The sequence below is a fragment of the Eleginops maclovinus genome, chromosome 4 (assembly GCF_036324505.1).
Source record: "Eleginops maclovinus isolate JMC-PN-2008 ecotype Puerto Natales chromosome 4, JC_Emac_rtc_rv5, whole genome shotgun sequence".
Classification (NCBI taxonomy): domain Eukaryota; kingdom Metazoa; phylum Chordata; class Actinopteri; order Perciformes; family Eleginopidae; genus Eleginops; species Eleginops maclovinus.
Genome location: NC_086352.1, coordinates 21,240,020 through 21,255,238, shown reverse-complemented (window position 1 = coordinate 21,255,238; position 15,219 = coordinate 21,240,020). Strand labels below are relative to the sequence as shown.

The following is a 15,219-nucleotide window of genomic DNA, read 5'->3' as shown; positions in this document are numbered from 1 at the left end:
CAAATATGAAGTCAAATCAGACATAGTTTTTTGGTCAGGGTTTGTACTTTGAGAGCAGATCTTATACAGTAGATCTATGAAGAACTTGTAAATAATATAACCCTTTGGAAGTATAGATACAAATGGTAATGACGAGGCAAAAAGGGAAGAGGGCACGTTGCGCATTTGGTCCATGTCCCTGGGTAAGTGGCAAAGTCTGGGCAAGACGTGCTGTGAAGCTCAAGGCCAACACCACAACCAACCTTCTCTCTGGGCCTTTCCATGCTGACCTAGAGCTGCTCGTTGTACTGCCATGCCACAACGACAGAAGGAAGGAGTAGTCATATTCTTAAATCGAGCAGCCAAACTCCATTTAAGTCAAACAATTGTGATTTGGGTTCAGCCCTAAGAATAAGCATCAACCATCCGACACAATAATGTGACAAAACATGAATAAGTTAATGGACAAGCATCAACCTGAAATCTTAAATTCCTATTCAAGAATTATATTTGGATAGCAGCTTCCCTTTTTATGTTGTCACCTTGAGAGTTTCTGTAGGTTTCATGCTGGGATGCATGCTGCTTGTTGATTAGAATAGTACAAACACTGAATGCTGATGTTCGGAAATGTAATTTAAGTTTCAATCAGGAGGGAGGTACAGTCACTCACAATCTTACTCGTGCTGTTTTTTGCGTACCCTAAAAGTTTTCACCTGAACTCACAATATGATATCAATTCCTATTTGTGCTGCTTATTTGAATTTTCTGACATTCCCTGCTGTGACTTTTGTGAGGGAAAACCTTGGATCTCCAAAATTTGATTTCTGTTAACAAGGAAAAAGTGAAACTGCTATTTCTTTTCTTGATTGCCATTCTGTTTGGATTGTAGTCTTAAAGGTGCTGTAGAATGGTAAACTGTATTTACCTCTGCAATACATTTTATTTAGGGGCGCGTTTCAAATCACCCAAGGACACCTTACATGGCATAGGGTAACATAAATTAAAACAGTGGACATCCGGGGTAAAACCAGACACAACAGGAAGTGGTAGTACAGTTTATAGTGAGAATGCCAGTTTGAATAGGTGGGTTTTGAGTTGAGTTTTGAATGTTGTTATGGAATCTGACTGTCGGATATGTAGTGGCAGGGAGTTCCAAAGTCTGGGTGCCGAGCAGCTGAAAGCTTGAGCACCCATGGTGCTGAGGCGAGAGCTGGGGATGGAGAGTAGTCCAACGGAGGAAGAGCGGAGGGTGCGGGAGGGGTTGTACTCCTGAAGGAGGTCAGTTATGTATATGGGGGCTTGGTTGTGGAGCGCTTTATAAGCGAATGTAACAAATTAGTGAACCAGGATTTCAGTGCTGGGTTGGGACAGAGATGAGCGGAGTCTAGAGATGTTCCGAAGATGGAAGAAGGCAATGCAGGTGATGTTTTTAATGTGTGGTGCGAATGAGAGGGAGCCATCCAGAATGACACCGAGGCTTTTCACTTGGGCAGAGAATGGTATGGGGAAGCCGTCGATGGTGATGTTTTGAGCTGGGGTGTTTTTTGATTTGGTTAGGGTGGATTTGGAGTCGATGAGCAGGGCCTCAGTTTTGCTACCACTGAGCTAAAGGACATTCCTGCTCATCCAACTCCTGATGTCCTCAAGGCAGGTGGTGAGGGAGGGGGGGGGACAGGGCAGTGGTGGGTTTGGAGGAAATGTAGACCTGTGTGTCGTCGGCATAGCAGTGAAAGTGAACCTCATGGTGAAGGAGGATTGTGCCCAGGGGGAGGAGATATATGATGAAAAGGAGGGGACCCAGTACTAACCCCTGGGGGACACCCAGTGAAACAGAACACCCTGACTTGCGTTTGCCGAGTTGTACAAACTGTTGTCTGTCAGTGAAGTATGATGTGAACCAGGGGAGTGCAACACCAGTGATCCCAATGCCAGCTAGGCGGTCCAGGAGTAGTGGGTGAGAAATGGTGTCGAATGCTGCGCTGAGGTCAAGGAGGATGAGGACGGTGAGAAGTCCGGAGTCAGCTGCACGGAGGAGGTCGTTGGTGATCGGTTTCCTCCTCCGATAAAGGCTCACACATGTATGGTTGGATGCCAATAGCCTCCATGGTTCATCTCTCACAGTTTCACAAACTTCACTTACTTCTGTGGGCTCTGAGGCAGCCATGGATTGCTTATTGTAAACCAGCCAATCAGAGCAGAGCTCGTCTTAATTATTTAAATGAGCCCCAAATAAGGCAATTCAGCTTGTTTCATACCACTAGGACCAAATCATAGGGTTGTAAATGGGCCTGTAAAACCGCATCTGGACATTTTTAGGATCAACTAAAGTTATATACCTTCTTTGTAGACATCAGAGAACAATTTAAAATACCAGATAGATTCTTTCTATGGCCACTTTAAAATTAGATTTTTCTTTTCATGAAGCAAAAGTGTATTGTTATGCATCACTATCACATACAATCTTGTTCTTTAATATGCTTTTAAGTTGAAGTTGATTATAGTTTATACAAACAAATGGTAATAAAACAATATATAAACTCACCAAGTGTTTAAAAAGGAAGAACTGCTTTACCTAAAGAAGTTACTTTAAATATGTTCCAAAATAATAATAAAAGAAGGTAATACAATTGTTATCAGTGTAACATATCTGAGGCGTTGTTGCTGTCAGTGCAAGTCTTGTGAGCCAATAGCATAACCAAACTGGTGTCACAAGGTGTTGACTCGTCAGCGATCATGAGCATCAGTCGTTTTTATTTGGTGTCGGAAAAATTGCTTTTTTTGGCGATATGCGCCTAGTTTCACACCAGTTCCTATCCGTAGTGCTCAGTGATAAAAAAAAAAAAGAGGAGAAAGACTGGGCTTAACATGGCCAATGTGGACATTCTCTTTTAACCAGTAAGTTAAAAAAGGTTCTACATGTCATGAAACATGCAGGTTGTGTATGGAACAGGCAACCATGTCATCCAGAATAACAACATCTAAAGGAATTATGTGGTTTATGTGAAGACATGCCCTGTACTTTTGGAATCATTCTAACAGTTCTCAAATAAAATGTACATCCAGAGAGATCTAAGTATAACAGACCAACGTTTTGGAAAGTACTCCCTTTAATCTTAGGCAACTGTCCCTTGGATCCTTCAAAGGCATCCGAGATGTCTTAAAGAACAACCCTCATATATCATATTTGATGTAGCAGTGTCCTCGCTAACCTATTCTGGATAAAGTAAACGTCATTCCCATCATACAAGTCTAACCCCCATACAAATCTAATTATGTAGCCCAAACACTGCCCTGTGTTTCTTGCTGTTGTTGCCATTTAGTTGTTTTCTCTCATGATATTAATCCAGTCCTTTAACAAGTATGTAGTTTGGATAGCTATAATTGTTTCTGTGCACTAATCACACTATTCTTGCTAACAAGTTGGTTTTGATTTACATTCATTGCCTTCTTTGTGGACAGATTGGTCTTATTTAATCATTTTTGAGAGTCAGGGTCGTGCAGGATAATGAAGTGTCTGGATGTGCTCTCCATTTGCTGCTTCCCTCTGGCTACAATATTTGAGTGTGCGTTTTCTTATCATGCATGCCATCTTTATATGCACTTCTACTGCCTTTCTTCCTGAGCACAAAGTACTGAGTTGTACATGTGTTGTTCTGTCTCAAAGCTTTTCACAGTGGCTGATGAGTCTGAAAGTGTTGCTGTCAGTTGTCAGTCTTGCACTGTTGTGATATCGATTTGATGTTTGTTATTTCAGTTGGGTGCAGAGCTTTGGACATGAGGGTCTTGGATTGCTGCTGGACATTTTGGAAAGGTTGCTGTCCAAGAAACAGTAAGTTAATGCATCCAGTCATGCATATTTATGTAAAGTTTCATACCTGTCTCAGTATAATTGTTTATTTAAAATGCTTTGTCCGCATATAACAATGTACAATAACCTTTAAAAACTTTGGAGTCTTTTTGTTGAACATTACGGACCATCAGTTCCTCCTCATTACTCTCTTGTTTCCCCAGGCAAGAGAAACTTGAAAAAAAGAATCAACATAAAGTTGTCCAGTGTCTCAAAGCCATCATGAACAATAAGGTAATGACAATAGTTTTTTTCCCCACAATATACTCTATAAATAATGTTTCTTAATTTTGGTTGCAAAATTAATAGTCCTATTTGTCTTTGTTCCCCTAAAAACTGGATTTGTAGCTTTTTTACAATCATTACTTTGAATGAAACAATTATTAAGGAGATTTTTTTAGTGAGTGAACATGTTTATGGTCTGTCTTTTACAGTCAGCAAAACAATCAAATTTAAACTTTTCAGTGTTTTTTTTTGTGATTTGATAAACCTTCATAGACTGATTTAAGAGACAGCTGATTTGGAAAAAGTTAAAATTTTCCTTATCCTACATAAATGTTATAAGAAATCTGTCCTCAAATTACTATGTCAGTTTTGTCCTTTTACCCTTCGGGATAATCCATCTTGAATAACTTCTCATATTTAGAGTACTCTGTGGTCTCTGAGGGTAATTTTAATCTCTTCCACTTCGACATCTGGTGTTTTCATGCAATTACCAAATTAGGCACCTGGGATTACAAAGGGTTTATAACCAGTGGAGGAGAAGAGCAGCATTACTACAATATGAACCCAACTGAAGGGAGGCGTACTAATGTCCTGATACAATCTGGATGACACAGTGAGGCACATTTGCACAGGTCCTGGGTAGGTGTCCTGCATAAAAAGTCCTTGATTTGGAGTTAGGCTTATACAGAGTGCGTGTATGAACAGGAGGGAAAGAGATGTGAGTAATGCAGTCAAAGCAGTCATTTTTTGACATCTTCTCGGGGTGTAATGTGTCTTATTTGAATAGTTCCTCGTATTCGTTGGAATGCAACATATTATTTTCCGAAATAGCCTTTAGTTATGGATTTAGTTCCTGAAGTTTAGTGTAGTTACAGTAGAAGCTACAGTAGTAGACAGATGGACGTAGACAGTCACTAAGTTGCAGTGAACATTACCTATAGAAGATACAAAACATCAAGAAAAGACATAAAAAGGCGGGCAATAAACAAAAAAGGAACTGATGCTGAAATTCGGCATCTGTAACAGACCTGATTTAGGTCGTGTAATTATGTGTCATTATGCTCCATAATGCACCTGAATTTGCAACCTATCACTGTCAGTCACTGAGGAAGCATTTCATTTTCCCAAACTTTTAAAACTGATTTTGTAATTATCAAGTTACAGCTTGGTGAGGCAACAGAATGACAGAAACTATACATGTTGCTCCAATTGTAAAAAATGTGCTTCATAAATAGAGTTGAGGAAGCTTTATTTTACAATGCTCCAGCTTGTCCTCCGTGTGAGTGTGTGTAAGTCCACAGAAGCTAAAAAGAAAAAAAAAACACTTTCCACATGGAGCTTAAACCCAACGGAGACAGATATACAGGCACTCTGGCGCAAAGTGTGCTGTAAGGTCTCATGTAATCCTGCGTCTCAACAGGCGCCAGACGCCAGCATTCACCCGCAGGCCTCTCTGTCAGCCTAGACCTTTCCCTGGCTAGAGCGGCATCTTGGGATGGGATGTACGCACAATGCCAAGAAGACAGGTGTTCTCTGCCAGCTGTCAGTGCAGACTTTTTTTCTTCTGCCTCCCTGCGTCAAGTCACACAGTTGCATATTTTCTATTGTCTGTCACCAATGACATAATAAATAAATACTAACACTTAAGTTAAAACACAGTGAAAATGCCTTTTTAACAATTTAACTTAATCAAGAAAAACATTTCCCCAGCTTAGATCAGATATGTTTGCTAAGCTGTAAAGTTACTCTAAATTACTCTATTTAGTAATCACAGATTTATCTTTTATTTAATTTTCATGACTTTCTTCATTTGGACTTCAATATCAGTGTTAACACTTCATTTACTTTGTGCTGTATATATAAACATATTGAAGATAGATCTGCTAGGTTTGAGTATAAAGTATAGAGATAACTGCTGATAAAAGATGCAGTGCAACATCAAACGTATGGTTGATTAGTTTAACCTGAAGTGTCAACTGCTCTTTGCGGCATTGACAGAAGACTAATCCAATTCATCTCTGTTGTTTTAGTGTGGGAAGCAATACTAAAGATTGGAAATATATGACGATTGACATGAAACGAGTGCAGGGTTTTGTCTATATTGTAACATGGTCACTGCACCCTCTTACTTTCGGCGTGCTCCCTCATACCAAAACACTGATTTTCCCCCTCAAATGTCAATGTGATGCCAGAAAACAGTATTTATGTTCATCGAAAACGGTATCATCAAAAGGAACAAATATCCCTTTTTGAAGCCTTACTTAGTACAATAAAGCCCCTTTTCTTTGCTATACATATAATGTTTTATTTGTTGCTTGAACAATTCAAAGATTGCTTTTCTCTTTTCTCACACTATAAATGACGCTGATCTTTCATTGTTCAGCGGTAATTATGGATCTGAATGACACTTACAATTGTTTTCATTGTACAATAATTTTATCTCATGCTTGTACTGTATTGTGGTAACACTAACAGTATTGGTAATTGTAATGATGGTGTCCTTGCAAGAGTGTTTTATTTTTTCTGTGTTGGCTTCAGTATACAACACACTGCAACATGTAACAGAATTATTCTAAATCAGCTTATAAATTACCCTGCCATTTGCACACTAAATTGTGCTGTGCAAATGTGGCATTGCATTACAGATGGAACAAAAATAAAAATGAGTCTTGGGGTAATCAGATTTTGTTTGACTATTACACAGGAAATTGTGTTGTTGTTGCAAAAGTGGAGAATCACAACCTTTTTCAGGGTAATCATGTTTTGTGTTTTTTGTTTACTGCAGTATGGCCTGGATCGAATCCTGGGGGAGGAGAAAAGTCTTGCGTTATTGGCGAGAGCCATTGATCCCACCCAGTCTGCCATGATGACTGACGTGGTGAAGCTGCTGTCAGCCATCTGCATTGTGGGCGAAGAGAACACGTATGGCCTGGCTTCATTCATTCTGTCAACATTTCCATGTCTCACAGCTTTTGTAATGCTCAAAGTCGATATTTTGAATTTTGCAAAAGCAAGACTCTATTGGTTTTGCTTTGATAACAGCTGTTTATGATTTTTTTATCACCAGGAATCAAAGTATTTTACAGGTCTTACAATGTTAAGGGTGAAGAACAATATGACAATAATTTGCAAAAGCCTGACCTGCCACATATTCACAGAGAATAATATTTGTATTTGAAATACTAGGGCTGTGACTGTGACTCTTGAAAGAACACGCCACAACACTGGTGCCACTATATATTGTATATTAACAATGTTTTGCAAGAGTAGTGTCTACGGAAAATATCGGTGCGGAATATAGGTTGAGATATTGAAAATGATAACAACATTATATAAGATATAGGAGATATTTTAAGAGTAGGTATTAAAGTATGCATTTTCAAGTATGAGATATTATAAAATGTCCCGTTACAATCAAAGTCAAGTCTCCAGTTGTGTTCCATGGCGGAGAGTGATGAAATCCCCTGGAAAGGACCATCCACTTCCGTCAAATTGGCAGTAAAGGGACATTGGATACAGTGGAATAGGAGAGAGCTCATCGGTCAGAATCCCCTTTAAATGGATGTATGACTTCATTTTTCCTCAATTGTTCGCTCATGCAATTCATGTTCTCATTTAGCTTGGAAAAGGTCCTTGAAGCCATCACCACAGCGGGAGAATGGCGAGCCATCGAGAGGTTCAGTCCTATTGTGCAGGGACTCCGAGATCGCTCGGTTCAATTACAAGTAAGTGCAAAGTACAAGCTCTGTACAGCCAGCGACACCGCTCTGCCCCCCCCTCAGATTTCTCTGAAATGAAATATGGAATGGCTCTGATGGGAAGTTAACTATTTTAACTTTTCACAACCACTCTTTGCTCAGGGGACTTGCACATGATTGGATGTGAAGTCTTTTCTTGCCAAAAAGAGTTACGTTTATACTTCTTTTAATTCTAGGCAGAGTGTTAAGTATTGCATGTACAGTGCATGACATTATTACACCTATACATTGCATAGTCGTCTTCCTTAATTCACTAGTGCTTGTGAGCTGTTCTGTTTTGTATCTTTTATGTGATTCATTTTGCTGATCAAACAAGCAACAGTTAAGTCAGTTTTTAACCTGTTAATCTTATTTTATCGCTGGCAATAATGATCATGATCATGTGCGATGTTGTTCCTAATTAAGATAAAGATCTTCCATTATTTTTAGCTGCGTTATGTAATTATCTTTACTGATGACACTGTTAGCATTTCAGTTACAGCAACGCCGTCTAGTTATGATGAGAACAAATGTAAAACAAGCTTTATTGTAAGAACTGTAGCACCAGGAATTATTTCATGGAGAATAAAAAAACAATAACTGCTAAAAGAAAACTAATAACAAGAAGAAAGAAGAGGCTATTCCTTACTCATGTTCCAAAGCTATAATCTTGTAACCTCAGATTCCTCCTAATCCACTTTAAGGTTTGACAAATGTCTTGCAGTCTTTGCTCTTAGTCCGTTTTATCATCTCATGCTTTCCCTTGGCATGCAATCCCTGTTTTTTTGGACCCAGTGTTTGAGATCTATCATCTCCCTACTGATACATACACTTGAGGTATTGCTTATGGGCTGCTTTAAATGAGGGTGGCATTAGTTTTTCTCGCAAAAATAATGTAATTTATAATTATAGTATGTTGTTTGGATTTTAATTAGTAGCTATGGGATGCAATCATTCATCCAATACCACACACAAACATGCAGACAAGATGAGTATACAACTCTAGAATCTATTCCCATTCTCTCGTTTGGTTGTTTGGTATTAGGATGCAATGATGTTAAACCTTATTGAAAGATGATATATTTCCTGCCCCCTGTTGCATTCGCTGTAGCTTTTGCATGCTGTAACTACCTCTGACAGATGCAACACTTTAGGGACACTGTACAAGGTTGGAAGCAACAGTAAAGGAAAATATTGAAGGAAGGAATTTATGATTTGTTATTACTTTCCCACTTCTAAAACACGGCACAGATTCTGTTTAACCCCATGCATTATTAAAGCACATTTAATGTTATCCTGACCACTGTGGCGCTGCGTGGCCAAAGGCTTTTCCTGGTACTTGACTTCATTTTAAGGTCCGTCTCCGCTGGGAGCCTTTGCCTCTGTGAAAGTGTCTATTTAGACAATGAGTGTAAACACCCAAAATCGAAGAGGCCCATATATTCTGTTAAGGTCTCCGTGTGTTCACATATTTGTGAAGCTTATATACAAGGTAATACAAGCTTAGACTATTGAAGATTATTAAATGTACATATTTTAATATTTTATATGTATGATGAGCTGGAAACAAATAGACTTCAAACACTATTATAGCATCTATATCATGATGTTGTTTGATGTCAAGCATTTCTGTAATCTTTCTTGCCCGCTATTGTCCTTTGAATTGATTTTCTGCCTTCAGCAAGTCTCAACTCAGCATATGGATTTTACTTAAAATGAGTTTGTGTACTACTCAAACCAAAGAGTATGTGGATTGTAGGAAATCATTCAATTGTATTGTATGGTGTTGTATTGTTGAGAGCCATTGCACCCCAGTCACATGTCAAGATAAAGGTTTTGTGACATTTTGTAGTGCTACCTCTCAATATAAACATATGACTTTGAAGACAGATGATTACTATAATTGAGTTTGAAATTAAGTGTGCTTTGAAATGGACAATGAATCTGAAAACATCTAAATTTCCTGCCTTGGCTCTAGCACTGCCAGACCCTCTTTTCACACATGAGTGGATTGCTTCACTGATCAATAATAGATTTTTCTGTCTGTGTTTGCCTGGCAAGTTGAAGAGTCACAGGATGCAGCGGTCCCTGTGCAGTAAACCACACTCATAGGGGAGTGAAACGCAGCTTCCAAAAGAGAGAGTTTGCCCTTAAATTGACTGTTAGTTAGTTTTGTCTGTATGGGTCTGCAGTTGTTGCATTAATATTAAAATCAGCCCCCCTGGTTGGTGACTGGAGAAAATAGACAATGCATTAGTTATGGTATTCTGCTTCCCAGGGAAACAACTAATTTAGAATGCATGCTGACAAAAAAACGTCATCTCTCTGGTTCTCCCTCTCACTTTTCTCTCTCCCTCTCTCCTCTCCCTTTCTCCCCCCCTATCTCCCTCTCTTTGTTGTGTGGTCGACTTATGTTGCAGGTGGCATGCATGCAGCTCATCAATGCTCTAGTAACATCCCCTGATGAGCTGGACTTCAGGCTGCACATCAGAAATGAATTTATGCGCTCTGGCCTGAAAGAGATATTGCCGGTAAGCATAGCACAACTACACAATCACACACACACACAAACACACGGTATAAACCCACACCTACCCTGTATTAATATTTAAATGAGTTGTCCACTTCAGTGAAATATTGTAGATTTACTCCAGCAAATAATTTATGAAACACAGAGGAGAGTTTGCACGTCCTTTGTCTGTGCCAGCACCCAGAAACTAATAAAGTTTTGATAGTTAGTGCCTGGGTTATAATATACCCCCTGGCTTTTATTCCCTCTACCTAACATGTGTATTGTCGTAAACATTGTTGCTGTAGATGCCAAGAAAACAAATAAATTAAAGTGATTGTCTGTCCCCACACCTTTTCAACGTCAAAAAGGGTCTCGCGCCTTTCTCCCTGATTTATATATTCTTTGTCTCTTTTAATACATTTTTTTTCTTTGTCTAATTTAATGCATCTAAAGCAACTGACAACCATCAGGAATGAGGCCCTTGACATTCAGCTGAAGGTATTTGAAGAGCACAAAGAAGAGGACATGATGGAGTTCTCCCATCGGCTGGAAGACATCAAGTGCGAGCTGGAATATCCTTCTCATTATAGCAAACAGACATGCGTAACACAACACAACACAACACTCTAATTGGGTGTCCTCTTCTTGTTAGGCTTTATATAATACAGTACATTTGAAAAGTTCAGGTCATCAAGCTAAGGTCAGTTTTTCCTTTTTGTTATAAAATACACAAGTTGTTCATTTCTTTTCAGGGGCTTTTTATGTGAAAATTCAATGTTTCGTTTTACATAAAAGTCCTTGACTGTGTTCACTGATGTGGGGGATGTGTTCAGTATTGTGCAGAGCATGCTGAAGGACAGCAGTGCAGAGCCCTATTTTCTCTCTATACTGCAGCACCTGATGCTTATTCGTAATGACTACTTGGTCAGGTAAAGATCAGCAACACACACACACACACACTCAAACAACATTGACTATCGGAGCAGATTTCTTTTATTTTGCTTGATCACAGCAGCATGTACCTGAGCGTGGGCCTGGACTTTGTGTGATTTTTTTTTTTATGTATTGTTTTCAGCTCTATTCATTAGCTCTATTATTATCTATTTAGACCAGAGATATTTGGGTGTAATAATTAATTGTATATAGCATTTTAATATAAAATGTTAGCCAAATTCACACACAAACAAAGGCCTAAGCCGCTTTTGAACACTGGTAATGACGCACGCTGGTGAAAAGCTTGTGTTTTTTGGAGGTCTCGCTCCTTCTGGCTTAAACCCTCTCAATGACATTGGCTAACAAAGAGAATGCTATCTCTTTCATCTCCAGTCCATCTCCAGTAACCATGGCTCCAGAGTATTTCTCATCTCCTATTAAAGTTACTTTTCAAAGGCTTATTTTATGTTGGTTCACTCACAGCTGGATGTGGGTTAAACCTAGGCTTGATCAAAAGACGAAGCTCTTATCTGAAGAATATGCAATGCATCACCTGCAGTTTTTATCCCACCCAAAAACAACACCCAAAATGCCTGGCACTCCGCTCTGGCTCTGCCTAAATAGTTTTCTTCATCTGATATTTCATCATGGGGGTTACGACTGCCAGCAATGCTCATTTCTATTTTGTAAGCATAATAAAAGCAGCACACAAACAAACACACTACCCTCCCCATGTTCTGTTCCTATTAACCATTGCATAACAAGACAGCACACTCAGCTCTCTTTAACTTTCGGCAGATAACCATCTGGATATTATAAAACCAGTTATACATAATATGAGATTTCCTTTTGTTTAGTAATGATGAAATATTATAATATATTTTCAAATAATAGCTTAACGACTAGGCATGGCAGGCCTGTTCATTTTACAATTTATCCACATTCAGCCATTCTAGTTTAGTTAGTATATCCAAAACCAACAATACATAAAAGCAACAGTGTTAATTAATGAATTAAACAGTGTTTGTATGCTTATCCTATTATACTATATTTGAACAATATATTGTAGGGCAATATCTATACAAAACATATGTGAAGTGTTTTGCTCAAAATAACAAACAGATCACCCATTGTAGCCATGCCTCATACCCCTCTATTTCAGCCCTGTTCCTGAAGTACTGATTCTTTGACTGTCACTTTAAATTTGAGCTGACCTGAAGCTGGCCACGCCCTTTTGGAGCGTCATGATCTCTCTGTCTGAAGAGAGAAGTTTCTAATGGAGATAGACAGCTAAACGCTGCCGTGATTAAACGCCATGTTATGTTCCAAACCACATCAAGCATTATTTCTGAAACACTTCTCAGTGTTTACCACTAGAACAGAGACATTATATGTATTATTTATACAACAACTCCAAGTCCCTCCAACACACACAGAGGTGCTGCAGAGGGGATTCAGCTCGCGACTGTATATTGCGGACGATAGGTTGGGACGTGTCACGTGGGCGGGACGTTGTGAGGAGTTCAAAGTAAAGCCAGCCCACATTTCGGTTATGACATATCAGCAGCAAATCTAGATCAGCTCGTTTGTACCCCCGTTTTTAGAGATGTGGGTAAGGAGGAAAAGAGAAAGGGTTGTATTTTCTGACAATTTTGTGAGTCTCCATACAGGGCCAGGGAGCATCTCGTACATAAGTGATTATTGGTTATGTGAAAAATAAAAGTTGTTTCTATGAGAAACGCACCCACTCATATTCACCATGTTTTCCACTTTCTGGAAGCAGCGGATTTTTTAAATCGACATCCAAGCAATTGTGCAAAACCTGTAAACCACGATAGCAAGCTGTACGTCCAACACATTTGTCAATCGTTTTATATTAAAAGCCCTCTTTCTCTTCAAAGCATAAATCTAAACTCTGTTGTTGTCCAATTAGGGAACCTTACATGGTTACATTAGAAGGAAATTAAAGTCTTATCAAAGCTGTGTAAATTTAATAACCACTTTCAGATTGTATGGCCTAAGGCAACTAAAACTACTCGTAACAAGATTGTCCACATATTGAAAACCCATAATTATTACAATTTTAATTTAATTATGTTGGTCTTTTGGAGCTGGACAGAAGCTTTGAGTACAGCGATGGTTGAATAGATCGGGGAAACGTGTATGCATTCGCAGTAACATCTTTTGAATTAGAGTAAAGTAGGGACCATGTTGCCTAACACTCAGAAATAAATGTGATTATTGTTACATGCATAATTGAATGGCTTAGATGACTTCACATTTTCCCTCTCAATCTCATACTTGGTGTTGTAGCTTTACATTAACACTTTTTTTTAGTTGGCTTCAAGTATTTTCCGAAAAAATGTGCACATTTTTGTCAGGCAGTTGCCTTTCCATGATATAATGAATTATTTCCGTTGTCACATAAGGCATAATTTCTGAATGTGATCCTTTTGAATGCACCCATCACTCCCAACTGACTGATGTAGTGATCTTTAGTTATTTTGTGCTTGGTGTTCTTGATGTCAAGAATATATAGTCCCCCTTTTTTTTCTCAGGGGTCCCAAAGCTGCAGCTTAATGAAAGGAACACCAGCAGCCTGACTGACAACATGCCTTATTCCATTTGATTGTCAATATTTTCATCTTCGTTCAGACAGGGATTACATGGTTCAGCTCAAAGTCATAGGAATGGAATTCGAACATTCAAATACACTCTTATTTTAAAACAATGTGGAAGGAATTGCCTCTGAACTTACTGCTTGTGTGTTTTCAAAGTATTAGTTAGTATAATGAGCAGATGAAACTCATGCTTTCCCTCTATCTTCCAAGAGCACTGTGGCTCCCAGCCTTGCATGTCATCTGTTGCATTATCATATATTCTCTCTAACTATCCAACAGAGCCAATTCCACCAATTCAACTGCAAACACTGGTCATACATTGGTGGTTTTTCCATTGCTCAGCACCATCAAAACAGTGTTTATATTAAGATATAAGTTTAGTAGTTGTTGTACGCCATATTATAATGGAGATAATCGAGAGAGTAAGATTTTTTTTTAATCATTTATCAATGTAAACATTCTGAAATAGAACAACAATGGAGTGCATACTGTGTAGCTGCTTACTGGGAATACAACCGGTTTTCTTATTCCATTCTTTTTTCACCCCTTTCATTTTTTATTTGTTAAATAATTTTCCATTTCCCTTCCTGTTTATCAAGTTGTCATATCTTTCCTAAAGGCTGGGAGTGTGGTGGGAGTTGGGGTTTGGTTGTGATGTGTAAGAACTCTGAATAGATCTGATTCCCATGTCAACAGAGATAAGGATCTTGTTTAGCATGTAAAATCCACTGTGATGCTCTGTGTCTGTGTAATTGCACCTGTTATATGAACAGCAGGCTGTGAATTGACTCACCAATGCACCATGATGCTAAGAGGTTCTGACTTGGAGCGTCCTGTTACGTTTTAATCTCTGATAGCTATTACGCAATACCTGATTAGTTTCACTGACATCACCCATATTTTTTTACTTACATTACTTAACTGCAATTCCCTTCCTCCCCTGCCGAAAACTGACCAAAAATCAGCTCTTGTGCAAATGAATACAGCAACTTAGAATAGTAAAATAAATCAAATAAAGTCATCTTTTTTTCATTGCCTCTCTTCCCTCTCATCTCTCTCATCCTGACATTCAGGCCCCAGTACTTTAAGATCATTGAGGAGTGTGTGTCTCAAATTGTGCTCCATCGCAGTGGCACTGACCCCGACTTCAGTTACCGCAAGCGCCTCGATGTGGACTTCAGTCACCTCTTAGGCAAGTCCCAAACTTGTGGCAGTCTGTTTACATTCAAGGTATTTTATTAAAACGTGTATGATTTTAATTTCACTTGTTTGTTTTCAGATGTGTGTGTAGATAAAGCTCGATCTGACGAGTTTGAACAAAGAGCTTCAGAACTGGCACAGAAGGCAAGTATTGACAAAGAAAAA

The 15,219-nt window shown here is 38.8% G+C and overlaps 1 protein-coding gene across 3 annotated transcripts in view; it reads left to right on the top strand.

The window, feature by feature from the left end:
• LOC134863359 (protein diaphanous homolog 3-like) overlaps positions 1 to 15,219 on the top strand; it is a 151,234-nt gene that overhangs the window by 25,916 nt on the left and 110,099 nt on the right. For all 3 annotated transcript variants that reach the window (XM_063881843.1, XM_063881844.1, XM_063881842.1), the window contains 9 exons: positions 3,734 to 3,808; positions 3,991 to 4,060; positions 6,837 to 6,973; positions 7,671 to 7,776; positions 10,209 to 10,319; positions 10,754 to 10,872; positions 11,113 to 11,229; positions 14,928 to 15,046; positions 15,134 to 15,198. In XM_063881843.1, the coding sequence (XP_063737913.1) occupies positions 3,734 to 3,808; positions 3,991 to 4,060; positions 6,837 to 6,973; positions 7,671 to 7,776; positions 10,209 to 10,319; positions 10,754 to 10,872; positions 11,113 to 11,229; positions 14,928 to 15,046; positions 15,134 to 15,198 (919 nt within the window). The remainder of the gene's footprint in view (positions 1 to 3,733; positions 3,809 to 3,990; positions 4,061 to 6,836; positions 6,974 to 7,670; positions 7,777 to 10,208; positions 10,320 to 10,753; positions 10,873 to 11,112; positions 11,230 to 14,927; positions 15,047 to 15,133; positions 15,199 to 15,219) is intronic.